This window comes from Jatropha curcas, chromosome 6, assembly GCF_041381405.1.
Source record: "Jatropha curcas cultivar XTBG-Jc1 chromosome 6, XTBG_Jcur_1.0, whole genome shotgun sequence".
Classification (NCBI taxonomy): Eukaryota; Viridiplantae; Streptophyta; class Magnoliopsida; order Malpighiales; family Euphorbiaceae; genus Jatropha; species Jatropha curcas.
The window spans coordinates 3,004,894-3,031,353 of NC_143156.1; the positions used below are offsets into that span (position 1 = coordinate 3,004,894).

Here is a 26,460-nt window from a genome sequence, read left to right on the forward strand (position 1 = left end):
ATCACAGCCTTCTGCTCCTTCCTCTTCTACCCCCGTTTCTGGACCATTACAGACTCCAGCAGCTGCATAGTCACCCACTGTGCAAGGTAATCATAAATGTCATAACTGTCATTTTAATTATATATTATTTATCTAGAAATGTATAACATTTGTCATTTATTTTGCAGCTTCATCAGATCCACGTATCACCCTCAGTTTGGTAGCGGGACAGTAAGTACTTATTCAGATTTTCTGTAGGCATATTTTGTAATTATATTTTGTACTTGTTCATCTCTGTGATGCTTTCGTGTAATTATATTTCACTTCTGTTTTTTTTTTTCAGCATATATCCATCTTCTCGAGCAGCGAGGCAAATTTTGAAGATAATCAAGCTACAGCTGCATAAAGAAGGATACACATGGGATGCCGTACCACAAGAGGCGAGAGACTTTTATTGGGAGGAGTTCCAGGTACTCTTTGGTTTAAGTTATATCATCATTCAATGTTTACAATTCAAGATAAATCCTTAGTGTTTAAACGCTATATTTCATTTTTTTGCAGAAACATTTCATATGGGACGAGGCCATTACAGCTATGTTGAAAGTAGCCTGGGAGAAGATATGCGCCGATCGATACGCTGACTTCACGTATAGGATGAGAAAAAGCGGTAAGAAGCAGCAGTGCGTGTCTCAGGAGATATGGGAGAGCTGGCAAAAGGCTTAGGAGGATCCTGCATTCAAGAGAAAGCGGGAGATATTTGCACAAAACAGGCGCAGTGAGACGGGCGGTGATGGAGCAGGACCTTCGCGACACACAGGCGGATCTATATCTGCTATAGAGACAGCTCGATTATTAGTAAGTGACCTAGTCCATTTACAATACACTGATGTTTAATGAAAGTACATTATATATATTAATATATCATGAATAAAAATTTATTACAGGCTAAAGAATTAGGTCGTGAGCCCACACCGATGGAGGTGTTTACATACACTCACACGAAGGACCACGATCGTAATACCTTTGTCGACAGACGTGCGCTGAGCGTCAATGTAAGTAACAATGAATAATATTTACATTTACCCTCTAATCATTGCGAAGATGTACAAAGTTCAATATAATAAAGCTTGCAATTGCATTGATTAATTAATTTTTTATTTTCAGGAGAACTATACTACAGCTCGGGAGCGTATTGTTACTTCTCAGACCGATGAATCCGAAGCTGAGTCAAGAATTGACGAGGTAGCGCTTTATCTCGAGGCTGTAGGGGGCGAGAAGAAGAGGAAGGTATACGGCATCGGGTCTCAGGCATCACAGTTTTACACTGGCTCAGCAGCTCACGCTTCTACAGCCAGCGCAGCACCGCAGCCGGAGCACACTGGCTCGCACTATGATGATGATATACGGGCTCAGCTTGCTGATCAGCAGAGACAGATTGCAGAGCTTAGAGCGCATGTGCTGCGGCTGTCCGGTGAGGACCGTGCTGGTACTTCTTCCTCTGATCCTGCGCCTGCTACAGACCGACATGTTTCGACGTCTCAGCAGCAGCCACTATCGGCTCCTGATCCCGATGCTGCAGGCGATACCTTGCTCACCCCTCCTGGCGCTACATCACATCCAGCAGGTACTCCTCCCGGCGGTCCGACATCGGATCCTGCAGATGAGCAGCAGCATATATAGATTTGATTTCCGACCTTTTATTTTTTCATTTGTATTTTCATTTTTTAATTTGTTCAGAACAATAAAAATTACATTTTTATACTGTTCTTGAATTGCGTGTGTGTATATATGCATTTATGTCAACTTTCACAGGTGTAGAAAAATTTTGATTTCAAAATAATATTTAATTTTTTTTATTCCCTTTTTCATTTTTGCGACCGATTTGCGACCGATTTGATACCAAAAAAAAATTTTTTGAATTTATAATTTGCGACCGATTTGCGACCGATTTTAAAAAATTGCGACCGATATTCTGCGACCAAAGTTGCGACTGAATTTCCAATTAAACCACGACCAAAATTTGCGACCGCTTTTTCAATTTTGCGACCGACTTATCGGTCTCTAATTTGCGACCGATTTTCTCATCGGTCGCAATTAACATTTGCGACCAGTGATTTTGCGACCGACGTTTGTCGGTCGCAAATCGGTCGCAAAGTATAAATAGCGATCGATTTTTGCCATTTTGCGACCGATTTGTCGGTCGCAAAATGGCGTTTTTTTTGTAGTGCAAAGAACCATCTTCAAGCTGTGTTAACCCCAACACACTCATCGATCCACTCGCTGTAGATGTCAATCGGCTCCGTCAAACGGTTGAGCTTGGTCACACGTAGTTAACTTCGCAGATACTGCATTCTACTTCTCCAAATCCAAACTTTCTATCAACGACGCACGCAACAGAGTGGCGGTGGTTGCAGAACGGGCAAGTGAAGGTTGTCTCAAGCTTCTCCACCCTTACTGGCTACTTCAAAACTCGCTTCGTTTTTCTTCTTGCCATTGTGAATTTGCGATTGCGAAAGTTATACTATCGATAAAGAGAAGTTCGTGGGACTGTCGATTGAGAGAAAATTGAACTACGGATGAAGAAAAGTTTGTAAAACAACATGTTTGATGAATTGCTTATACAGTGAGTTTTCAAATCCTAAAGAGGATTTGTATAAATTTCACTGGCGGGGCGCCGGAATGAATGGTAGGTAGCGTCGTTGTAAAGGTTGCTGACTTGTAGGAGAATGCAGGTGTGACAAGCGGATGACACCGAGCTATGCCGCGGTGAATTAAAATCAAGGGTGAAACTACGGTGCAGATTACTATTAATTCTGCAGTGATAGAGAACAATTCGTAGCCATTAGATTTGTATCGTTTAAAAATTGACCATTAGATGAAATAATGGATGAGAGACCTTATGCAAACATTTATATTTAATTTGAAAAAAAAAATGATTTTTAAAAAAATTCATAAACAATAATTACTAAATGTCAAATTGAAAAAAATATTTTGAATATCTTTATTAAGCTATAGTTTATATAAATACATATATTATTAATATTTTTTCTATTAACAATTTTTTTGTTGATTTAAACACTTATATTAATAAAATTTATTTTTAGTTTTTTTTCTAAAAGACGACTTACTTTTAGCTATTAAAACTTTGAAAAGCAATTTTAATCACTTTAATAACTTGAATAATTTTGTAATTAGATAAATAAATTAAATTAAAATTTATATTAAATGTATGAAATAAATTTCATTGTCCATAGTTGTAACTATAGTCATTAAAATATAATATAGGACATAATTTTTGTAAACAAACTGTACATAAATTTTTAATATTTTCAACTATTCTAATTTGCAAATCTCTAGCTACTTAACAATCCATAGTTAGCATTTAGAATCTTTTTATTTATAACTTTTAATATTTCAAGTCTCGAATCCATAGTTAGCTACTTAACAAACATAAATTTGTTAAAAGAAAATATATAAGGATCAATGTGAATAGCTATGCAATTGAAATGTATCTATGTGGAACGGAAACATTGGCTTATTGAGTAATATTTAATTTTTGCTTTCTGCAAATTACTCCACACAGCATAAAGAACCCTTAAAAACCATATAGATAATGTCCAGTAGAGTATTAAAATATCAAAAGAAAAAGATCCCCTAAACTATTTTTACACAAGTGCAAACACTTTTACTTCAAAGGTAATAAACTATAGCTTCTTTAACCCTGTAAAGCTTTTATGGTTCCTTCACAACTGACATTAAAACTTCACAAAACCAGAACACAGCCATATAAGACACCATATCAAAAGGTAACTATATGTCTTCTTTTTCTTTATGTCTAGGGACATAATATAAAGAGCATGTATAGAGTGAAGAAGAAGCCCAAACAAATAATCTTCTATCCCCCCTTTTGAGCACTTCAAGTCAGCTACTAATGAACTGTATCTCATATCCGATTCTATCTCATGGTCTACTCCATAACTTTATTCCCAGGACTTGGCGGACGACTATCATAGTGCCCGTGTTTATTACCAGAGTTTCCAATCCCCATATTATGCCCATTTGAGCTCCAATTACCGTGCATATTTAAGTTCCCCATATTTTGCATGTTTGTGTAGTATTGATTCATAGGAATAATAGGGGCTGAGGATCTCCCAACGTCTGGCCGTGCAAATGAAGAACTTGGTGTCAGTCTTCGAGGCTCATGAGGTGGTCTAGAAGATTGATAGCCATGCGGATGGTGTTGCTGTTGTTGATGTTGATAATATTGGTGATGATGCTGATAGAAATGGTGATTGCTTTGCTGGTGAGAGGCATTGTTGTTGAGGCTGTAAAGACTAGGAGAGCTATGTACTTTATGAATAGGAAACCTATTATTATGATAGGTATTTATGACAAGGGTTTCATGAGGGATGCCATCAACCATGCTGCCTTCAGGGGAACCGGTTTTTGGAGATGTGCAGGCAGATATGCTAAATGAGGTGCGATTTGAATTGACAAGGGGAGGTTTTAAATTGGCTAGTGTTCGAACTGTGTTATTGATGGCATTAATGTAACAATGTTCCATAGCATGAGGATCTGTGGGGGTACTTAGATTCTCAAGTACAATAGGAGTGGAAGGGAAGAGGAATGCTCGAAGCTTTGCAATTCCTTCACTTTCATGGCGGTCATATTCATCAAGCATGTGCTTCAAATCCTCATTAGTTCTTACAGATACCAAGACATCAAGATCTTCAGGCATTACCTGATACTTCAGGACCACGTCCCCGTCAAATTCTGATCTAAGCTTCTTCATTAACTCTGCATATTACATATATTATCCCCAAAAGGATGAACTTTGTCATTGGATAGCCCATTTATATATATATATATATATATATATATATATATTCAAAAGCCAAAATGAGAAAAAAAAAGTTGAATAATTAACAGATACCATTTGACAGAAAGCACTAAGCCAAAAAGAATTTTTCAGGAAAAGGGGTAGACTGGTCATACTTGTTTTGTCCATTTGAAGAATCCAAATTTAACACTAGAACTTGGCTTTTCCATGCACTATATGATCCTCAAACATGGGGCAAAGGAAATCTTAAGGTCTTAAATCTTAATATGTGAGACTTCAGTCACATGTTGTCTCACCAATTTTGTTCATCCAATTTATCTTTTTGACCATTAATTTCTCTAGAATTATTTTTATTACTAGTGTATTTCATATATATTTTTAAAATTGCTAATTACAATAACACCAAAGTTGAAATTTATTCATATTATCCTATAATTTCAAAATATTTTTTCTCATCTTTTTTTTGGCCACCCAATTTTTGAAGTTTATTTCCCCACCAAATCAAGCTTCAACCCAAATATTCAGCTTCTTTATTTTCTTCTTCCTTCTTTCCATTTCAACAGGCCAGATTAATCCTTCTTCCACCAATGTTCAAAGTTCAAAGCATGCAAAATTTTTATTCTCCTAGCCTTGGCGCTTTCTGTTTTGGCCTAAATTTATTTAAAAGATCAAAGCTTTTTTTTCCTTTTCAATCAAAGGCTACATAACCCTCTTTTTTTTTTAATTATTTTTCAAAATTTCTTTTCAATCTCCTAATCATAGATATTTCCATCAAGAAATTTAAATTTTCAATGACATTTCAGAATTAATTTGCGATGAATTATATAACAAATAAGTTTTTTTTTCCAAACCTGTGTAGGTAATATCTCTTGGAACGGCAATAACACGTGTATCGCCGCCGACGTACTTGAGGTGGCCATCGGTGGGTCTCGGCAATATTTTCCCGCCATAGCTACACAAAAACTTTATTCTATTCTTCGGAGATGACGCTCCGGACGCCGGTCCAATATCAACGCTGCCTCCGCCGCCATCGGTAGCGATGGCTTGAACAGCCATTGTCCTGAATGTCTTCAATTATTTTGTTTCTCTATCAATAACCACGATATGGATAAGTACTCGTAACATATAACATGGAAACTGAAATAGGGTCAGAAAGAGAAAGAAAATGAAAAAAAAAAATTAAAAATTGGAGAAGAAACGATTGACAGCGGAATTTTTTATTTTCTTTTTCTTGTTTTAATTGTTCGGCTCGCAGATTTAATGGGGAAAAATAATATTAGTATTTAAATTTTAAGGTGAAATTCCTATTTCTCTCGCTAGCCACAGGTTTTTATTCTTTCTTTCCATTTTTATTCGAGCTTGAATTTTTTTTTTTTAATTTGTTTGTTTTTAGAAGTGTTAATTTTTAAATTACTAATATAACCCTATATATCAGTTATGAAATTTTTTTTTTTTTTGTTTCATGTATGAAATTGCTAAGGTGGTAATAAAATTGGAGGCGAAGGATATGAGGATGGTTGCAGACTGCAACAGCAAACAAAATGCATTCTAACAAATTTTAAGAAATAAATGGATGAGAATTTGCAAGGAGAATGAAACCGCAGAATATCTGTTACCGTTAGACTATGTCTCAGTATGAAATATTTTGTTTTATTAATTTTTTATTAAAAGTAATATTTAAAATATAAGGTATATTAAAAAAAATACAAGTATTAGACTCATTTTCTTTGTTTATTTGTCCCAAATCGTAATTCTATGTTCTTTTTTATAAGTTTTAATTTTTTTATTCTATCTTTATTTAATATACATATTTATCAATGAAAAATTACTATGAACATTTTATCAAATCTTGAAATAAATAAAATAATAATAAAAATTATTATTAGTTTATTCCTTAATTTTGAAATACGAATCATTAATATTTAATACATGGATATATTAAGAAAAAAAAAACTAACTAAAATTGTAGTTGTAACTAAAAATATTTATCTTTAAATTTTTACACATAATAAGAAAAAATGGCTCAAATTTAGAAAATAGCTATATTTTGGAGTAATACAAAAAAGTAAAAGTATATTTTTCTGATATAGGATAATTTCATTAAAGGAAAATAAATTATAGTTCAAATGTAAATAAAAAAGAAAGATGAGTTTTTTTTTTTTTTTTTCATTTTTATGAGATGGAAAGATAAATATTTCACAAAGAAAACTTATAATCCAGAGGAGGTGTGTGCATGTAGTGTTGTAAACGAGTTGAGATGAGATTTTGTGAGCTTGAGCTCCACTTGACAAGGATATAATCGAGCTCGCTTCGAATTTTGAAAACTAAAACTCCAACTCGACTTCTTTAAAAATAGCTCAGTTTGAGTTTAGCTTGATAAATATAAATGCATGGACTTTGAGCTTATGTTCACAATATATTAAAATCAAAACTATATCATTTTAATATAAATTTAATTAATTTTGATTTATTGAACTAGTTATTGAGCTTGTCTTGATTCAACAAAATTAGTTCATAAATTGGTTTGTGGACTTGACTCAATAATTATTGGTTCGTGAGACGACTCACGAGTTAATAAGCTGGGTTCAAGTTCGGCTCATTATTAAATAAGTTAGATAAACTTAAAGAATGAGCTCCAGCAAATTTTTTTTTTTACAGTGAACGTTAAACAACTCACGAGCAATTTGACTCAATTAACTTATATGTGTTTTAAAGCGAACTCAATTAAGTTTTTATTGAAATAATTATGAAACAGCGAACAATGGTTTCACATAATCATCCCTATGTGTTTGTTATTAACAAAGTAAAAATCACTATTTTTTATTTTTATTTTTTATTTTTTGTTTTTAATTTGATTGACAAGAGCCACAATCACAAGTTTATAAGCAAGAAGATGAAAAATGTTTTCCAAAACCGAAAACAAAAAATTTTCAGAATTCTCAATGAAAGGTCAACTAGGTAACTTCGTTCTTTCCCCAATTGTTATGTTAATGTCCCGAAACCCGTCGAAGACACACGTATCAAACATACGTGGCGACTAAAGTTTAACGAGGCCCCACAACCTTGCGTGCCTGCTCCTGGGCCTTCTTTTGCTCATGTGAGCGGGACCCGCTGCCGCAATCGCTGAGCTGGCCCACCGGTCAACTGCCGATGTTATCGGTTTGTTTTTTGTTTTCTGTTTATTTGGGCCTAATATATATTTACAGGTATTTGCTCAACTTCGTTAAGAACTCTCTAACCCCAACCCAAGAGCTCCAAGATCTAGTAAAATCATCTTCTTTACGATTTCCATAAATTGTGCATTATACAATTTTCTTTTTTAATTTTTTGAGTATCATATAAGAGATACGAACTGGATCTATTGATAAGATTGAAGATATATTTACCATTAGACTTTTTTTTTTTTGAAAATATAATTTATTAATAATAATATTAAGAATTACAAATACTTATTTATATATATATATATACATATATATATATGACATAGAACTACTCTACTATTAGTAGCCAGCAGAGTTTGCTAATCTTTTAACAGATCAAAAGAATTCATATTCTTTTGAATTTGAATAATAAAACTAAAATAAAAAAAAAATATAATGTTGAATCTTCCTGCTTGGATTTGTTATTGACAAAAGATATAAATCTTTATAGCAGCACTTAATCCATCAAGTCATTTGGACGACAAAATAATAACTCTTTTAGATCTTCTATACCTAGATTGTTTTTTCAAGAATTTGCAATATATATCAAATACAGATGAGTTTACATCACTATGCATCAATACCATCAATAAAGGAACAGGTCGCACTATCATTGATCAAGATCCACACTTGTAATCAAGATCTAAAATCTCCAACCAATAAAATCAAACACATATTATTTTAATTAGTAATAAACTCCAAATATGAATAACAATAACAAAAAAAAAAACTAAAAAAAAGGACACATCTATTGTAAAAAAAATAGATCTGAATTTATTAGAGTAAATAAAAGATTAAAAGCAAAAAGAAGTGAAGTGAAAATGAGAAACATGCCGCACTACCAGACTCCATTAATCGAAGTTCTATACCTATAAATCAATATCTAAAGTTTTCAACTAAATAAAATCAAATATCATGTTATTTTAATTAGTAATAAACTCCAAATATGAAGACAAAATAACAATAACAAAACTAAAAAAAAAGGACAAATCTATTGTAGAAAATAATAGATCTGAATTTATTAAAGTGAATAAAAGATTAAAAGCAAAAGAATTGAAACAAAAAGGAGAATAAAAAGTAGGAGGTAGTGGCTATTGCTGATAAATAACGGCAGTCCTAAAACAAAACTAGGGTTGAAAGACTAGAGAGAAAAGAGAGAAAAGAACTTCACTTCCATTAATAACCCAACTTTAAATTTTACCATTAGACAATCTTTTAATGTGCAATTTTCTTTTTTTAATTAGATAAGACACATCCGTTTGAGAGAAAATGGAGGCTAGATTTGAATTCTTTGATCTCTAACTATTAATCCAACGGTAAATTATGCATAATTACTACCGTAATTTATTCTAATTTTAAGTTATTGATTAAACCAGGAAATATTACTTTAAGCCGTTGCACTAAAAATACATTTGAATGGTGGTTGGCTTGGTTTTGAACCAAATCAAAAAGCCGAATATCCAACTATATTCATTTTTAAAATCAAATCGAAATGATTCGGTTCAATTATGAGCAAAATTAACTCATTTTTTTTACAATTAAACCATAAATAAAAAATTGAGGTTACTGAATCAAATTGATGAACCTGAAAACCTGAACCAAAAAATTAAATTAAATAAGTTTGGTTTGATTTTTTATTTTAAATTACAAAGATAAAATATTATAGAAGTAATTGTTAGTAACATAAACAAATTCCAGAAATCATGAATCCATTTTATAATTATGTCTCTTTTGTGGGGTAGAAAAAGAATACTAAACCAACCAAGAAGACAGGGAAAGAATTTATGAGGTATAAGACCAAAAACACAGAAAATGACAAATCAGAAACGAAACATACAAGATTGTTAGAAAATGAAAGTGAGGATTTGAATTTGATTGTCCTAAAGGGAACCAAAAGAAATTAAAGATGAGCAATAATAGCTAACCCTAATTGTGAAAATGAAACACATGTTATAGGTAAGTTGGCAAGAACCAAAGGCAGCAATTTTTTGAGCCAGATTGACAAATATCCAGCTCAACTTTCAATTTGTTTTATCAAAAATTAGAGTGCCAATATAAAAGAATCCTATGCAAGGGTAGATAATACTTCCAAAAAATATTTTAGGGGTATTTTTTTTTTTTTTTAATCTCTAATACATTTATGGAATTCCTTTTTTTTTTTTTTAAACTTTAAAAGCCAATAAAAATAAAATTTCAAGAAAAATACTGTATATATTAGAATGATATATAAACATATATAATTCTGTTTATTATATACAAAATTATTTAAAAAATTAAACTGTTTTGGTTCTTGATTAATTGAACAAATGTTGACTCCTAAATAAAAATTGACTAATTAATTGAAATTTTATTGGAAAATTTAGTAAAAGTATGTGCACTTTCTTTCCTTCACTTCTTAAAAGAAGTCAGTATGAGCAATAATTTTCCAAAAATAAAGGAAAAACACAACTAACTACCATATGCAATGCAAACTGTTTGAGATTTGGTCCTAACAACATTGAAATAATCTTCTTCTTCATCTTCTTCTTTTTTATTATTATTTAATTTCTTTTTTCTGAAATAACTTCATCATCTCCAATGAGCCTGCTAGCTAGCAAGTGCATGGCAATTAACATGATGGGTAAAATAATGCTTTTGGAGGAAAAGTTAAGAAAAGAGAACAATTTTCAAGAGAATAAATGGCATCATCATTCGAATATAATAATAGTGATCAAGATTGGACAAAATAAAATTACACAAAGTCACAATAGCTACAGCCTTCTTGCCTTTGCCTTTGCTTTGCACCACAAGAACAAAAGTATATTTATTTGAATAGATAAATCTACTTCACTATTTTACAAACCCATAACAAAACAGACAATAAGAGAAGGTAACATAATTTTTTAAAAACAAAATGAAAAAGCAGAAAAAAAAAGTAAGCTACAGTCCAAGAAGTTTCTTACAGGCTCTAAGGATCCTTTTGCTATTCTTTCTCTTCATAGATCTTGTTGTGTCCAAAGAATCATCATCATCATCACCACCACCGCAAGTAGTTGATGGTATAGCTAAAGACTGGTCATGGATCCTACAATACCTTTCAGATACTGAAGAAGATCTTTTCATGGAAAATGCTTTTTTGACAGCAGAATGGATTGCAGTAGAAGCAGAAGAAACTGAAGAGTTTCTTTTAAGCTTCTGGATATTAAAGATTTCTCCAGAAGAAACTGAAGTGTTTCTTTTAAGCTTGTAGCTATTAAAGATTTCTCCATTGTTATTGCTTGCTTGATCTTCTTGAATCCAAGAAAGTGGTGATTCTTGATTCTTGATTTTGTTGGTGAGAGGTTTAGGGCTAATGTTCACCAAATTACTGAAGTTGGTTTCTTGGGTTTTCTTGAAATGGGTATTATCTGTATAGTTATTGGCTTTTGTGGGTTCAAGAAATAAAGGATCTGAGATGTCCATGGATCTTGGTTGGACAGAGGAAATTATTTTGATTTTGGAGTAACCTTTCATTTTGATTTTATATATTTTTTTCTTTGCTTGGACAGCAGAAAAGGGCAAAGGGTGTGGGGCTATGACCTTTAGAGATTTTCCTAGTCTTATTGTACGTTAAAGATAGAGATTGGAGGGTGATATATAGGTAAAGACAATGGGAAGGTTATGGTTGTGGGGCCTATTAATCTGATTTTAAGGACTCTATGGATGGGACATAAAAGGTTACAATGCCCTTAAACAAATGCATGGTGTGGGTTAGACAGTTGGTTTTTGTGCAATGAGAGGATGGTAGATCCAGCGATACAACAAAGAAAAAGTGTAAAATTGTTAAAATTATTATTGACATGGCAAATGTTGGTAATTTCTTTTTTTAGTGTTTTTGGTTGTGACTTAGTGTAATTATTAATTGTTTTTTTATTAGTTTTTTTTTTTATCAAGGGAAATGCAACTAATCATAATGCTAAAACTGTTTGAAGAACAACCAATTGATTGTAGTCTGATTGATTTTCTTACTTATATAAAGAATGAGAAATTATAAATTTTTTTATTAATTTAGACTATGTTCGGCAACAACCAATTGATTGTAGTCAAAACACTAAACGCTATCTTTTATAATGTTCGATAAGATAATTAACTTTCAGAAGTTATAATATTGTTTTAAAAAAGTTATCTCATGCTACTAAAACCCAATAAAACAGCTAAATGCTACTAAAACAGCTAATTTTATCGAATACTTTTTAATGATTCAATGAGAGGGCTGAAATGAATATTTCAAATGAATAATAACAAAAAAACTGAATGAGGAAGATAATATCTCTTCTAGAAGATCTTAAACTCTAAAACCTATAATTCAACCTAAAAGCTAAATCAAAGACCAAGTCAAATTTAAATTCAAATTTGCAACAGTAATAAAGTGTTAGTTATCAACTGTCTATTAATAGCACAATTTGTTGCAATTCATTAAGTATATCTAAATATAATAAATTTTTGCATATTATAAAATTATAAGTGTTGATTTGGCTACACATATATAGCACAATCATCAACTACTTATCTCCAAATATAGAAATTAGTTCAAACTTCAATAATTCATTCTTCAAAATATTTTGAGGTACCAAAAAAAAAAAAAAAAAAAAAGAAGTATAGACCCTTTACTCAATTCTTATCAACAAAAAAATTTTCTTACCCACTAGTTCTTTGGTTTTAGTCATTGTCTTGCTAGTGTTGTATTCATGCCTACCAATTCTTTGTTCAACTCATTTCCTTTGACTTCTGCTTGCATCTAAGAATCATAACTTAGTCTAAAGAAATTATGTATTCAAGATCAATTTTTTCCGGACAAGATATAGAGTTTTTATACAATGTTATTCAAAATACCGCTGTTATATAGCCTGTACTGTTATTTTAACCCGTTAGATCTCTCATTAAATTAAAAAATATTATGCTTTTTTTTTTTTTTGTAAGTGATATGTTTATATATAAGGAATATATTATAAACTTATATTAGACAATGCTACAAATTAAACAGACTTTATAAATTATAATTTTTTAAATATACCCTAATTATAATATGGTGGAAGAAAATTGTGGTACTCAATAATGTGAAAGGAGATCATAAAATGGGATAGATAGTCAAGCACAGGTTGATATACACATTGCTGGTCATGTCAGTCCACATTAGAACTGAAGATCTAAAGAACTAAAATAAAAATAGTAAAAAACCTTAGCTGTAGTGTGTTTCAACAGTTTGAAAATTAAAAAAATAAAAAAAAAAGAAAATTGCAAACCATGTGCTTTTCCTATACCAATTAAAAAAAATAAATAAATAAAATACACAAAGGAATCAAATCACCTAAAGTTAAAAAATTCATATGTTGTTGCGTCTTGCATGAGGACTCCCTTAATCCTGAGATCCATGTAAAGACTACAGAGAAATCAACAACTTGGTCAAAAAGCCAACCTTTGAAATCTACAAGAAGCAAAGTGATCGTTTGATTTTCTAGTCTTAACTAAAAAATGACTTAAGGAGAACGGAAACAATTAATAGTGATTGATGGTTTGATAATTGGAAATTTTTGGTTTGATTTGAAATCGAAACTCTTGGACTGATTTTGATCTGGTCTTACATCGGACTAATGGCCAACTCAGACATAGAAGATATCTCACTTGAAGGAGATTCAATATACTTTCGGCCCATTAGTGATTGGACTATCAATTTCAAAGGTCCATTAATTTTGTTTCGTTGCTTTATAGCTGGATCCATTAGACATAGTCCGCAATTTTGTCCAACTGCAAATTTTCTTTTATTTTATGAATGATTTTTTTTTTATATTTATTTTCAGTTTGTAGTAGTGGGTTTGAGTTTATTTCCTTAATTTCTGGGTTAAATTCCCTCCTTTCTATTTAAAAAAAAAATAACTAACAACATATTTATAGCATATCAATACATAGTTTATTAGTAAGAATATGTACGACTTAATAACAAAAATCGAGTTTTATTGCGTTTAAACTACTTTATTCGAATTGTGTTTAAGTGTATTTTTTTATAAATTTAAATTTAATTATAATTTACTAAAGTTGCATTTGGTTTGCTTAGAATTATCATTTCTCATCTGTTTCTTTTGTTTTTTTTTTAGAAAAAGAATAGAAGTGTTTGTTCCATAATACTGTAGTTTCTCATCTATATTTTTTAATGTTTTTTTTTTTTTCAATTTGCAGAATTTACAGAACCAACAACGGTGCAGGATAGTTCTTGATAGATGGATAGAAGATGATGATAGGGATAGGGGTACCAAAGCTAAAAAAGTCTGAAAAGCCTAGTTATTTTTTTGTCTAGATGTTTGTGCAATTAGTGGTCTCGTAACAAATTTTTATTCATCCGATCCAGGAACGAATCGTGCCATGTATCAGTGCCCAAAATCCTTTCTTTTTTTACGCAGCCATAACTCTATCCCTTTCAATTCCGTTTTTTGTTTTTTTTTTGGATACAAGGGAAGGGACAAAACCCCAAAACAAAACCTTAGGTAAGCAGACGTCCCAGACGAGGCCAAACAAAGCCACACTCATCCCAGTCCAGGAACTGCATAATTTGAGGAGGGAGCAGAACCCGCCTGCCCAAATCATGAGAAACCGCCAAATTGGCTAGCCCATAAGCAGCTTGATTAGCTTCTCGAAAACAATGGAGAAGAACAACCTGCCAATCTTTGTTTAAGAAACTCGCCAGCTTGAGATTCTGCATACTACGTTAGCCAGCTTCAATTCCCTTTCTTTGTCCGTAAAAATCCTTAAACCCTACCCCAACAGAAACCCTTTTGCTCTTTGTCCTCTCCTTTTCTGTTTCATATTCTAATTGATAGCTTTAAAGAACAAATCATGTCTTGTGTTACCTTCAACTTGGCGCCTTCTCTTAAACTAAATACACAGAGCACCAGTTCTTTTCGATTATCCAACAGTTTACCATGTTTATATGGCAACTCTTCTTTTGCTTCTTCATCGTTGTTCTTCTTGCAATCGTTGAGTTTTTGTCACGGCAGAAATCCTAGTGATTATAGCCACGTAATCAAGAGGTCAAGGTCGTTTTCCGCTGTGTTCAAGTGTGATGCCGCGCAGAATTCAGAGCAGTCAGTTTTAATTGATCCCCATGGCAATGGTGCTTCTGGTAACTATTGGGATTTTATTGTTTTTTCTTATTACTCACTATTTGTAGCAAAAGCTTGATTCTTTTTTCCTTGTAATTTGTGTTAAGTGTGACAATACTTTGATGTTTTGGGTGTTTTATGTTTGGGCATTTTAGCTTCTTGTTTGCAAGAAAGAGTGCATATTCTGTGCAGAAATTGACAATCAAGAGGATACTTTCTTAACTTTATATGAAGTGCATGTTTTGCTTTTTCCCAAACGTTTCTAGAAAAATTACAAAAAATGGTATAGCCAGCAGCAAATTTGCTCAATATTGAAAATACTCGTCTTGTACCACAGAAAACAAGCATTAAGTGTCTACAATTCTAACGTTAGATTGGAAACTTGTTTCATAGTCCTAACATTAATCCAATATCATCTAGTCAGTAGCAATCGTTAGTATCCTGTGCTTATGTTTTTGCAATGAATGAATAACAGAGAATGGAAGGGTTAATTTTTTTATTTTTTGGCTATGCTAATTGGACTGCTCGACTAGGAACAGTTGCTGTATTTTTTGTATCAGTTGAAGCATTGTATTAAAATGGTTGTTTAATCTATTTACTAATGTTGCAGAAGAGAGGGTAGTTGTGTTGGTTATTGGTGGAGGGGGAAGAGAACATGCACTTTGCTATGCCTTGCAACGATCTTCATCGTGTGATGCTGTCTTCTGTGCACCTGGTAATGCGGGGATTTCTAACTCTGGGAATGCTACATGTATTCCGGACCTCGACATCTCGGATAGCTCTGCTGTGATCTCCTTTTGCCACAAATGGAGTGTAGGATTGGTTGTTGTTGGACCAGAGGCACCTCTGGTTGCTGGCCTTGCAAATGATCTGGTCAAGGCTGGAATTCCCACGTTTGGTCCATCTGCAGAGGCTGCAGCTTTAGAAGGTTCAAAGAATTTTATGAAAAGCTTCTGTGAAAAATATCAAATTCCAACTGCGAAGGTCTGTTTCTCTTGATTGCAGAATGAAGCAGACAAAATTATTTTGTTTGTGCTTAATAGAATAAGTTGGAATACAATTCATACCCTTTTCTTTGGTCACACTAAAATTTTCAACTTTAATTTTCCTTTAGCTTACAGTTCTTTATTTTAGCAACCCTCTTTTTGATGTTTTCCTCTTTTGTTTGCAGTACCAAACATTTTCAGATCCATCTGCTGCAAAGAAATATATCCAAGACCAAGGAGCTCCTATAGTTATAAAAGCTGATGGCTTGGCTGCTGGAAAAGGAGTTATTGTTGCTATGACACTGGAAGAGGCATACGAAGCTGTTGACTCGATGCTTGTGAAATGTGTTTTTGGTTCTGCAGGTCGCCGTGTTATTGTTGAGGAATTTTTGGCAGGAGAAGAAGCATCTTTCTTTGCTCTGGTGGATGGAGAGACTGCTATTCCTTTAGAATCTGCTCAAGACCATAAGCGTGTTGGGGATGGTGATACAGGGCCAAACACTGGTGGGATGGGGGCATACTCCCCAGCTCCCATATTAACGAAAGAACTTGAGTCAGTAGTTATGGAAACTATAATTCTTCCAACAGTGAAAGGAATGGCTGCAGAGGGTTGCAAGTTTGTTGGAGTTTTATATGCAGGGTTGATGATTGAGAAGAAGTCTGGCTTACCTAAGCTTATTGAGTACAATGTGCGCTTTGGAGATCCGGAGTGCCATGTTAGTTGCAAAAACCCTACTAGGCATTTCATATATAATCTTTTGTTGCTTTCAATGATACTTAACAATTTGTAAGATTCTTACTAGTTATTGATTGAATGTGGTGAGGTGGAGAGCTTTCTAATCATCTTTTCTAGTGCATATAGGCATGAGTTATGCTTCTGTAGCAATAATCAGGCTGATGACCACATTCTACTTTTCCTATTTTTTGTTAAATGCTGCAGGAAACATATTATGACCAAAATTGTGGATTCTTTTTGTTTGTCTCATTTTGCAGGTGCTAATGGTTCGTTTGGAATCTGATCTGGCACAAGTTCTACTTGCAGCTTGTAGAGGAGAGCTAAGTGGAGTATCACTAAGTTGGTCTCCAGGGTATGCCATGGTAGTTGTAATGGCAAGTAAAGGTTATCCTGGATCCTATGAGAAAGGGACTGTGATTGGAAACCTTGAAGAAGCCGAAAACATTGCTCCGACTGTAAAAATATTTCATGCTGGAACAGCTTTGGATGCAAATGGCAACTTCATTGCTACTGGAGGCCGTGTTCTTGGGATTACTGCCAAGGGAAGAGATCTTCAAGAGGCAAGAGATAGAGCCTATCAGGCAGTTGAGGAAATAAATTGGCCGGGAGGGTTCTACCGGCAGGACATCGGGTGGAGAGCACTTCCCCAGAATCAATTTGCTACAACAAAATGAATTAAATGCTGAGGTAATGGATGTTGCCCATTTCAAAATATAGATGTTCTATATTGTAGTGTCTTTTATGCATGAATAGATAAAAATGGTGAAATGATCCAAATGAGGCAGGCCATAAGAGGGAAAGAAAAATAGCCCTTGGGACAATTCTTCAATTTTTCTTCATGGAGGCGATATATTAAGGGTTTACACCCTGTAAAACTTTACACTTCCATGTTTTCCCAACATTAAAGATTAACAAATTTGCATCAGGTTACACATGACAACTCCACCTTCCAACTTTCATATGACTCTTATTGAGAAGTCAGTTGTGTAATTGTATTTGCATGAGATGCTGCCTAAAGTTACCATTTTCATTCTTTTTATAAATTTGCAGTGGTATAATTTTTTTAGTATTCATATATTTAAAATATTGGAGAAAACTAAAAAAAAAAAAAAAAAAAAAAAAAACAGAATCGGTGTGTAGGTGCTTGATTGATTAGATGTTAGAACTAAACAGAGAAATAATATATTGATTGATGAGTTGGAATCTAAATATAGATAGAAGATAAAATAATAATGAGTAGATTGACAAAATTACTATATTGATGGAAGGATTTTGTTTTCAGAAGCAATATGTGGGGATGAGAATATCTGATTTTCGAACTTATTTGGGATTCATTTTTCTTTAGTGGGCATTTGCAACAATCTGGATATCTTGGCTGGAGATAATTTTCTTTACTGGGCATTCTTTTTATTTGTATAGTAATTATGCAAGAATATAAATACTTTTTTTTTAAAACGTAACTAAAAATATATAATTTGTTAATAATGTTAGAATTGACAATAATATATCTGATTAAATTCAGCCAACTATTTATTGTTTGTACCCTTCAAATATAATAACTGCAAATATTCCACCAAAATAATTAAGAAAATTGCATAAGCGCATATATGTTTTCATTTCAACTCCACCTTCCACCTTCATGTGATTCTCCTTTCGCTTTCATGTTCATCTTCATGAAAAGTAATAGTTATATTTGCATGATATGTTAAGACTACATTATAATTGTATATATTAGATTCATTTTCCCCAGAATTTATAGTTTTATAATTTATTAAAAAAATGATTATAGAATTATCATAATTGTATATTTAAAATATTGGAAAAAATTAAAATAAGTATTATGTGCGGCAACGGACGGAGGGAGACTGGAAGGAACAACCGGCTGTTGTCTCCCATCAACATTTTTAGTCTATAGATTTTGCAAGGTTCTATTTATATTTTTAATGACGTTTCGTTTCTTTAGTGACTTGAGTTTTATCCGTGCTCTTGCAATGTTATTATTTTTTAAATATTTAAACTACTAAATTGAAGAGAAGAAACATGATTTGTATATTTTTCATCCTTAATTTTAATTTTAAGTTTTTTATTTAATTTTAGTTTATATCATTTTTATAAATAAAAATTATTTATATCATTTTAAAAATATCATGTGTGTAACACTCACTATCTGATCCTACCGGACTAGACAGTAAATGTCACATTCTGTGCTGGGGATACTTATCTCATTATTTCTGTAGTACAGAATTAAAAAGGTGCTCAAGTTCAAAAATGTATTTATAATATCAACATTAGAAATATGAGAAGGAGTTTTTTTTTTTGGTATAATAGAAAACCCTTAGTAAAAATTTTATTAGTTATAAATTCCATGGATCATTGATAACATTCTTTTAACAAAAGAAAAACATTTTCCCAATAAATAATGATAAACTTAACTTATAAAAATAAAATTCTCAAAATGTCTAAAACTACATATTTGTATAAAATATCTGAATTCAAAAGAACACAGATTCCTCTTTGAAACTTCCAATAATAAAAAATTAAATATCAACTTTGAAATTTTAAAATTATCATACCAATTAAACAATTAAATTATTAAATGAACAATCCCAACCCACTGTTTACTCTATCAATAAAAATATTATCCTATTACATGCCAAAATCATAGTAAAATCAGACTCAAGTCAACTGAAGAATTATCCTCCTCTGGTGTTGGAATTCTGGATCTTTTCAGTCCACACAAATCTTCTAACTGCGCAAGAGAAACTCGTCGCAATGAGTATAAAATTCAGTGGTGCTTTTATATGCATTAATTCATCGTGTCAGGATACACATCAAAATATATAATTTTATATAATTACAAGCAAAGATTCTCTATGGATATAATTATAACTCACAATCAATTTCATGTTCAAGTAACATTAGATACTTGTCCAAAATACTAATAGATTGTTTGGATGGAGGTTATTTGATAGGTTTGGAGAGTAAAGTAAGATAGAAGAGAGTTATAAAATATTTAATCATTGGTCTAACCAATTAATGTTACATTGATGAAATTTTAAAATTTTCAAATAAATGTACTAATTAGTAATTTAATAATAATATAAACTTCTGTTACGACGTACCGAAAAATGGTATAAAAATTAATTTAATGAAATATATTTTTTTATAAATTAAATATTTTATTTTCATTTTACCTATATTTTAAGGATCAACTTATAAATTTTTGGATTGATAATGGTCAAATGATTATTCATTTAGTGTAAAATAAATAAATATATACTTAATTATCTTATGTCTCAAATATCATATTTTTAAATTTATAAATGTGTTATGGATAAGATGAGAATATAATTTTATGTTAAAAAGCTATTTAAAATCTTATTTTTATTATAAATTTTTTAAAAAATGATAGAAACACTTTTTATTTACAATTTCATCTTTAATTGTAATTGAGAATAACATTGTTACCAAAATATCTAAATTGGAGTAAATTTGATAGACCAAAATAAGGTAAAATTGTAAGAACTTATAAAATTTGAATATTCAGATACATTATGACCTTTTTTTTAAATTATTTTTAAGTAATATTGATAGAGATGGACAAAATCGCCCAAATCGATTGGATTAAATAAAATTGATTGGTTCAATTCAATTCAACACTAGATTCAATCTTTGATTTATATAGAAAAAATAAAAATTTTTGACTTCTTATAGATTATGAAAAATTCTATAAAAACAAATTTAACTTAAAAATTAAATTAAAATCAGAAAATTAAATCAAATTAAATTATTCTGAACCGATTTTATTCAGATACTTACATAAGATCGTTTTGGTTCAATTTTTTTTTTATAAAAAATTAAATTTATTCCGCTTAAATTTAATTAGTTTGATTTGAACCGAATCGGTTGGAGAGTGTCAACAAATTGGGAAATAAATCCACAAACCAATCTGATCGAACCATATTCGAGCCTTAACCTTCCCGTGCGTTGGCCTCTTCTCTTATCATCTCCTCGAACAGCAACTCTCTCTTTCTCTCTTTTCACCACACACATACCTTCTTCGTCTTCTTCTTCTTCTGTCTCCTCCAAAAACAATGACCACGACGACATCCCGTCTCCATGTACTTACTGCAACCGGTTTCTCTTCTTTTTCCTCAACAAAACCACCGACTACTCTCTATCCAAGAACAGTCTTCCTCAGCCAGGGCTTAATCAAAACGACACCGCTCAACTTCCTCAAAATCGGAACTGTTCCGGCTCCAAGATTCTCCGTTTTGATCCAAGCATCAAAGGTCAATCCACCTGGTGAGCAGAAATGGACTCATGAAGGCTCAGTTACTGAATCGCTACCCAACGGTATGTTTCGAGTGCGCTTAGACAATGAAGATTTGATCATTGGATATATTTCTGGTAAGATTCGAAAGAATTTTGTGCGGATATTGCCTGGAGATAGAGTCAAGGTTGAGGTCAGTCGTTATGATTCTTCTCGAGGCCGTATTATTTACAGACTTCGTAATAGAGATTCAAGCAGTGATTAATTTAATTTTGCTGTTTAGTTCGTATTAGTGTGAAAAATATGTAACAAGTTTTTGAATTTACAATTTTGTTGTTTTGATTTTATCTAATTAATGTATAATTCATGGTTATGAATTGTGATTATATGTTTGGTTAGATGGAAACTTCAGTGTTACATATTCATAATTCAGGGGGTGAATTTGTTAATTAAATATTGTTTTAAATAGAAGAAAGGTCAAAGCTTTGTCCATTACTCTCAATTATATGCTTTGAAATAATCTAATTATGCATACCTTTAGTGCTGCTCTTATGTAGTTTTATGATGGGATTGTGAAGGAGGGATCTCACTAGGACGAAGATTGCCCTTTCTTATGTTAGAATATACCTTTCTCACTAGGACATGCATATCCTGTTAGAATATAGCCTCTTCTATTGTAGTGATCTACCAAAAGTGCCAAATGAATTTAATGTTATAAATAAGATAACTATAACTTAGATAAGTAGCTTGTTTTTCATTGATATAAACTTGTGCATATAGTGCAAACTTCGTACAAATGCATTAGCAAAGCCTAATAGATTTTGCAACTCCTAACCTTCGATACATATAGACAAATGCATTCCAAAGAAGCTGTAGCGGTATTACAGTTATAATCTACACAACTGCATAACTTTAAGAATCTAGTAAAGAGATATGGCTATGGAACTATAAATCCATCAAATAAACAACACAGATGTTGCTTAAACACGGGCTGCTGGTGGGTTGATCACTTCCAGATTCCGCTGTCGCTTCCCTTTCAGACATAGAAGCCTTATCACGTGGAAGACTATAGTAACCAATTTCTTGAGCAACCAAAACAGAAGTCGAAGGGCAAAAAGTAAAATAATAATTGCTAGTAATCCAAACCAAAACACTAGATAGTAGAAAAGAATCCCCCTGTTAAACCTTTCTTGCTTTGGCTCTTTTCCTTCAACTAACATGATTGAGAGCATGTAAGTGGCAGCCGTGAAAATTACTGTGATGCTTACGGTTATGAGCATAATCCACATAGAAAACCTATTTTTGAGAGGAAGAACAGTAAGCAGAAGGATTATGCTCAGAGATGCTGAGAATGCGATGGTGTTGCAGATAATAAATTCTTCGCTCCTGCAGGTTATTGCTATTTCGATTACCCCTTTATTTGTGATTGTATCCCTTATCATTCCAGCTGGGCATACTTTTTCTTGGGAATCATTTTTCCAGAGTTCACTTGGTGGGTTGACTGCAGCTTGGAAAGCCATGGATGCAATAACAGTAGCCACTATCATTAAATGGCCTTGTGTCTTCTCCAACCGGCTACTTTGGTAATCTAGGTATTTATCCAACTTGCTAACACAAACTTTTGCTGGAGGTTCTGGTGGATCTGTCAGTTGTCTTAAATTTACACTTTCTGCTCTTTCATCTTGAATTGACATGGTTCTGAACTCTGATAATCAATGCTCGCTCCTTCAGAACCTAAATTAAAGGCGAATTTTTATGTGATTGCTATGTGATGTATGCTTCATATATATGCTTATTCTAGATGGTGTTAAATATCTCATCCCAGAATGAGTACAATATCTCACCAGGGCAGTTTCAGGAATATCCCCATTCATATGTCAGGATTCGAATCCCTCTCTTTCTGGTCCCGGCGATGACTTGGAATTTGTTGACCTTGCTTCTATTAAATATATATTTCCAGGCAATTTCTCTTGATAGATACTAGAAAATATATTTAGATGCTTATTCTAGGTGGTGTTAAATATCTCATCCCAGAATAAGTATAATCTCCCACCGTGGCCTTGACCTTGCTTGACCTTGCTTCTATTAAAATGTCTATCATTTAAAGTTGTCAGTAGTGACAAATTGTAGTAGTAGATTGCATACTGTTTATACTCATTATACAACTTGTAATTCAAATCTTTTATAAAAAAAATTTATTACTGTAAAATAATTATATATTTTTTAATTTCAGGCATTTTTACAATTGGTTCAATGGGATTTCAATGATTTAATTTTGAAAAATAAATTAAATTTTTTGTGAATTTGATTTTTATTACATAAATTAAAAAAAAAAAAAAAAACAAATCGGGTTGGATTAAGGCTGAACTTAATCGGGTTCAAACATTTTCATTATGTCCAAGCCTGACCCAGCTCAGTCCGAAAAAAATAAAGAGTTTAAAACTCTGTTCAGGTCCGGCCCAAGCCCTGACTGACCACGGATACCCATGGATTTTAACAGGTACCTACTGATTTTGATGGGCATTAAGGATTTAATCAATGTCAAAATGAAACTTTAGCAAAGGCTAAATATATAAAAATTCTCAAATATTTCATATTACTAAAATACCCCTACAACATAAATCCTTTATAAATATACATCATAAACTATAGTTCTCATGTAACAACAAAAAGAACACCTTTACCGGCACAGCAAACTCAAAGCCTCAGGTTTCCCAGATTGTCCCTATATAAACTCTTGCAACACACTCACATTAAAGAAGCAAAAGACCATAAAAGTGAAGGATTTTTACAAATTTAGATATAAGGCAATAATGTGGACGGCGAGCACAAGCAAATAGTTTGTTACAGTTACTAGGTGTGCAAAGCCATAAATAAATTCTGCTTACGAGCATGCTCTGGAATGAGTCAATTGACAATGTCCGGTGGTATGCCTGAGAGCTCTGAGAAATAGAATGATAGGCATGAAGACGGAAGGTAAAAACCAACTAAAATATTTCAGATGAAATGGATATGAAAATTAAATGTGGTGGAGGAGTTTAAGTGTCAACTCACCTTGAGCTTTAAAATTAAATAGTGGAGGAAGAGGGCGGCCGTTGGGAAGACGGGTGTCGGGATCCCTTAATTCATCAAAGAATGGGTGGATGCATGCTTCCAACTGCAGTACAGGCGAATCGAATAAAATTGAGTAAAAATTTACTTTAACCTTCTGGAAAATAAGAAATAAATTTAGCATAAACTTACAGCAGTGCATCTCAAATTGGGAGAGTACTGGAAAAACCTACAGACAAGATCCACTGCTTCGGGGGGTAAACGCTTTTGGAAGACCTGATAGATGAGAACAATAAATATTACTTGGATCTCAATCGTAAATGGAATTCTTGTGACTGCAAGTAGTGGTTACTAAACAAATGTCAGAAGCAGGAGAAAACAACAACTCCAACTTCAAAAGCTGGCTTGATAGGCTAGTTGGATCCAAACCCATCAGCACGGAAATTCCACATGCAGCCGGAATATGTCTCTAGCAGCTTATTTTGGAGATCAAAATTTGGAAAACCACTAATAGCATAATGGGTTTCTTATCATTACCCAAGTAACAAATGTTTTTTTGTGATTATTTCCTAAGCAGGTCGCTTGATATGAAAGTCTTCAAATATGAAACAACTATCAGTGAGTGCCCCAAGCCGAGTGCAAGTGATAGACAGTTTGAAAATGTCAAATCTTAGATGATTTCATCAAAGGGGCACAACATCCCAAATTTTGATACCTTTTTTTGGAGGCCCTACAGTAGATAGGCTTGGTTAGATTCCCACCACAGTTTCAGAAAAGGGGTGTGCCAGCCATTAGTGCTGTGCCCATTGTTTGAAAGTTTTAGGGTTTACAGAATGCACATTCCAATTTAAATCATAAGAATGCATTAGTTCAAGATTGTTCAATTCAAAGTTCAAACTCAAACAGGGACAAATAGCAAATCAAAGCAAGGGATGCGAGAGTAAGGAGGATGAGCATATACCTTGTGCCAGGGATGAGGCTTTATCTGTGGAAATTTAAATTCAGTATAGTTTGGATTCATGCACTTAATCTCCTCCCTAGTTGGAGTTCCCAAAACCTGAAAAACAATATGCAGAATTGCTATTTAGTATTTACTTATTTAACACTCCCTTAATAGCAATTGAAACAAAATGTCCAATTTCAGTCACTTAATTAAACCTAGAAATAAAGTCTGTAAAATGCCTTTCACGTAACTTTGAGATCTATTAAAATTTCAAGGATTAAAAAATTAACTCTGAGATAACTTACTAGGAAAATTTAAAATATGATATTTCCAAAGGCTCATGGGAATTAAAAGATAACATCACCTTAATGATCTCAACTAATTGGTCAACTCCACTTTCACCGGGAAATAGAGGCTGTGCAATAATTTGGTCCAATGAAAACAGTTAACAACAATGATCACGGCAGAGAAAAGAAGAAGTAACAAAGAAATGGTAATAACAACAATATGCAGCATGTCAAACTACCTGTCCAAGTAGCAACTCAGCCATTACACAACCTGTAGACCATATATCAATAGCAGTTGTGTATTCAGTAGCACCAAATATCAGTTCTGGAGCACGGTAGTATCTTGAGCAGATGTAAGAGACATTGGGTTCTCCTTTTACCTTAGAAATGGCAAGAGGAAATTATTCAAGCAAAGATATAGTATGCAATCATTAGTATTCACTGTTGCATGAAACTTACCAGCACTTTTGCACTCCCAAAATCACAAAGTTTTAGCTGGTGTGTATGAGGATTCACCTGAGAAATTAACTTTAAAAACTAACCAGAAAAAGGACAGAATGACAACAATTAGTCCCAAGAGTGCACCGTCAAACAGACACTATTTTTAGTCAACCAAAAGAAAATACAAGTTACTACATGGATTTAAATGCAGATAATCCTTGTCCATCCAAGCCACACCTATGCACAAACAGCTACTGATATAATCAAACTATACCAAATCAGTAAAAAATGCAACTCGTAGTGTGTGTATCTTATAACTCCAGAACATCATTTCATCATTAAATCACCAATAATGCGTGCTCTTTAAGTTTATAGAGCTAATATTATTTCATCACTATATCACCAATAACGTGTGCTCTTTAAGTTTATAGCTCTAACACTAACAAGGGTTGTCAGGTAACTCCTTAATTACCTGTTCTTCCAGACAACAAATAAAAAATATGTTTATACTGCACCAGTCAACGCCTCACCATCCACTAAAATATAACATGAAGACTGTATAAGCATCTCAATGTCAAAAATGATGAGTTAAAAGCCCGGCAAAACCAA

The 26,460-nt window shown here is 32.7% G+C and overlaps 6 protein-coding genes across 6 annotated transcripts; 2 read left to right on the plus strand and 4 right to left on the minus strand.

The window, feature by feature from the left end:
- Positions 1-3,496: 3,496 nt before the first annotated feature.
- On the minus strand, positions 3,497-6,119 carry LOC105629670 (Octicosapeptide/Phox/Bem1p family protein). Its single transcript, XM_012211292.4, has 2 exons — positions 5,671-6,119; positions 3,497-4,776 (listed from the first exon to the last, which is right to left on the minus strand). The coding sequence occupies exons 1-2, from the start codon at positions 5,873-5,875 to the stop codon at positions 3,947-3,949; spliced, it is 1,035 nt and encodes a 344-aa protein (XP_012066682.1). The 5' UTR covers positions 5,876-6,119; the 3' UTR covers positions 3,497-3,946.
- A 4,566-nt stretch (positions 6,120-10,685) lies between these two features.
- LOC105629671 (uncharacterized) lies at positions 10,686-11,589 on the minus strand. The gene has a single exon (XM_012211293.4). It carries the CDS (start codon positions 11,512-11,514, stop codon positions 10,942-10,944), a length of 573 nt encoding a protein of 190 aa, XP_012066683.1. The 5' UTR covers positions 11,515-11,589; the 3' UTR covers positions 10,686-10,941.
- A 2,545-nt stretch (positions 11,590-14,134) lies between these two features.
- Positions 14,135-17,922, plus strand: LOC105629672 (phosphoribosylamine--glycine ligase). Its single transcript, XM_012211294.4, has 4 exons — positions 14,135-15,154; positions 15,745-16,118; positions 16,306-16,836; positions 17,114-17,922. The coding sequence occupies exons 1-4, from the start codon at positions 14,869-14,871 to the stop codon at positions 17,528-17,530; spliced, it is 1,608 nt and encodes a 535-aa protein (XP_012066684.2). The 5' UTR covers positions 14,135-14,868; the 3' UTR covers positions 17,531-17,922.
- A 2,893-nt stretch (positions 17,923-20,815) lies between these two features.
- LOC105629673 (Nucleic acid-binding, OB-fold-like protein) lies at positions 20,816-21,515 on the plus strand. Its single transcript, XM_012211295.4, has one exon. It carries the CDS (start codon positions 20,951-20,953, stop codon positions 21,392-21,394), a length of 444 nt encoding a protein of 147 aa, XP_012066685.1. The 5' UTR covers positions 20,816-20,950; the 3' UTR covers positions 21,395-21,515.
- A 325-nt stretch (positions 21,516-21,840) lies between these two features.
- On the minus strand, positions 21,841-22,841 carry LOC149495261 (uncharacterized; the record flags this gene model as incomplete). The annotated part of the gene is made up of 1 exon (XM_089722390.1): positions 21,841-22,841. A coding segment is annotated over one exon (732 nt), but the record flags the coding sequence as incomplete, so codon positions are not given.
- Positions 22,842-23,694: 853 nt separating this feature from the next.
- Positions 23,695-26,135, minus strand: LOC149495262 (shaggy-related protein kinase kappa-like). The gene is made up of 7 exons (XM_089722389.1): positions 25,870-26,135; positions 25,650-25,790; positions 25,488-25,538; positions 25,142-25,237; positions 24,373-24,456; positions 24,184-24,286; positions 23,695-24,071 (listed from the first exon to the last, which is right to left on the minus strand). The coding sequence occupies exons 2-7, from the start codon at positions 25,671-25,673 to the stop codon at positions 24,037-24,039; spliced, it is 393 nt and encodes a 130-aa protein (XP_089578515.1). The 5' UTR covers positions 25,674-25,790; positions 25,870-26,135; the 3' UTR covers positions 23,695-24,036.
- Positions 26,136-26,460: the final 325 nt, after the last annotated feature.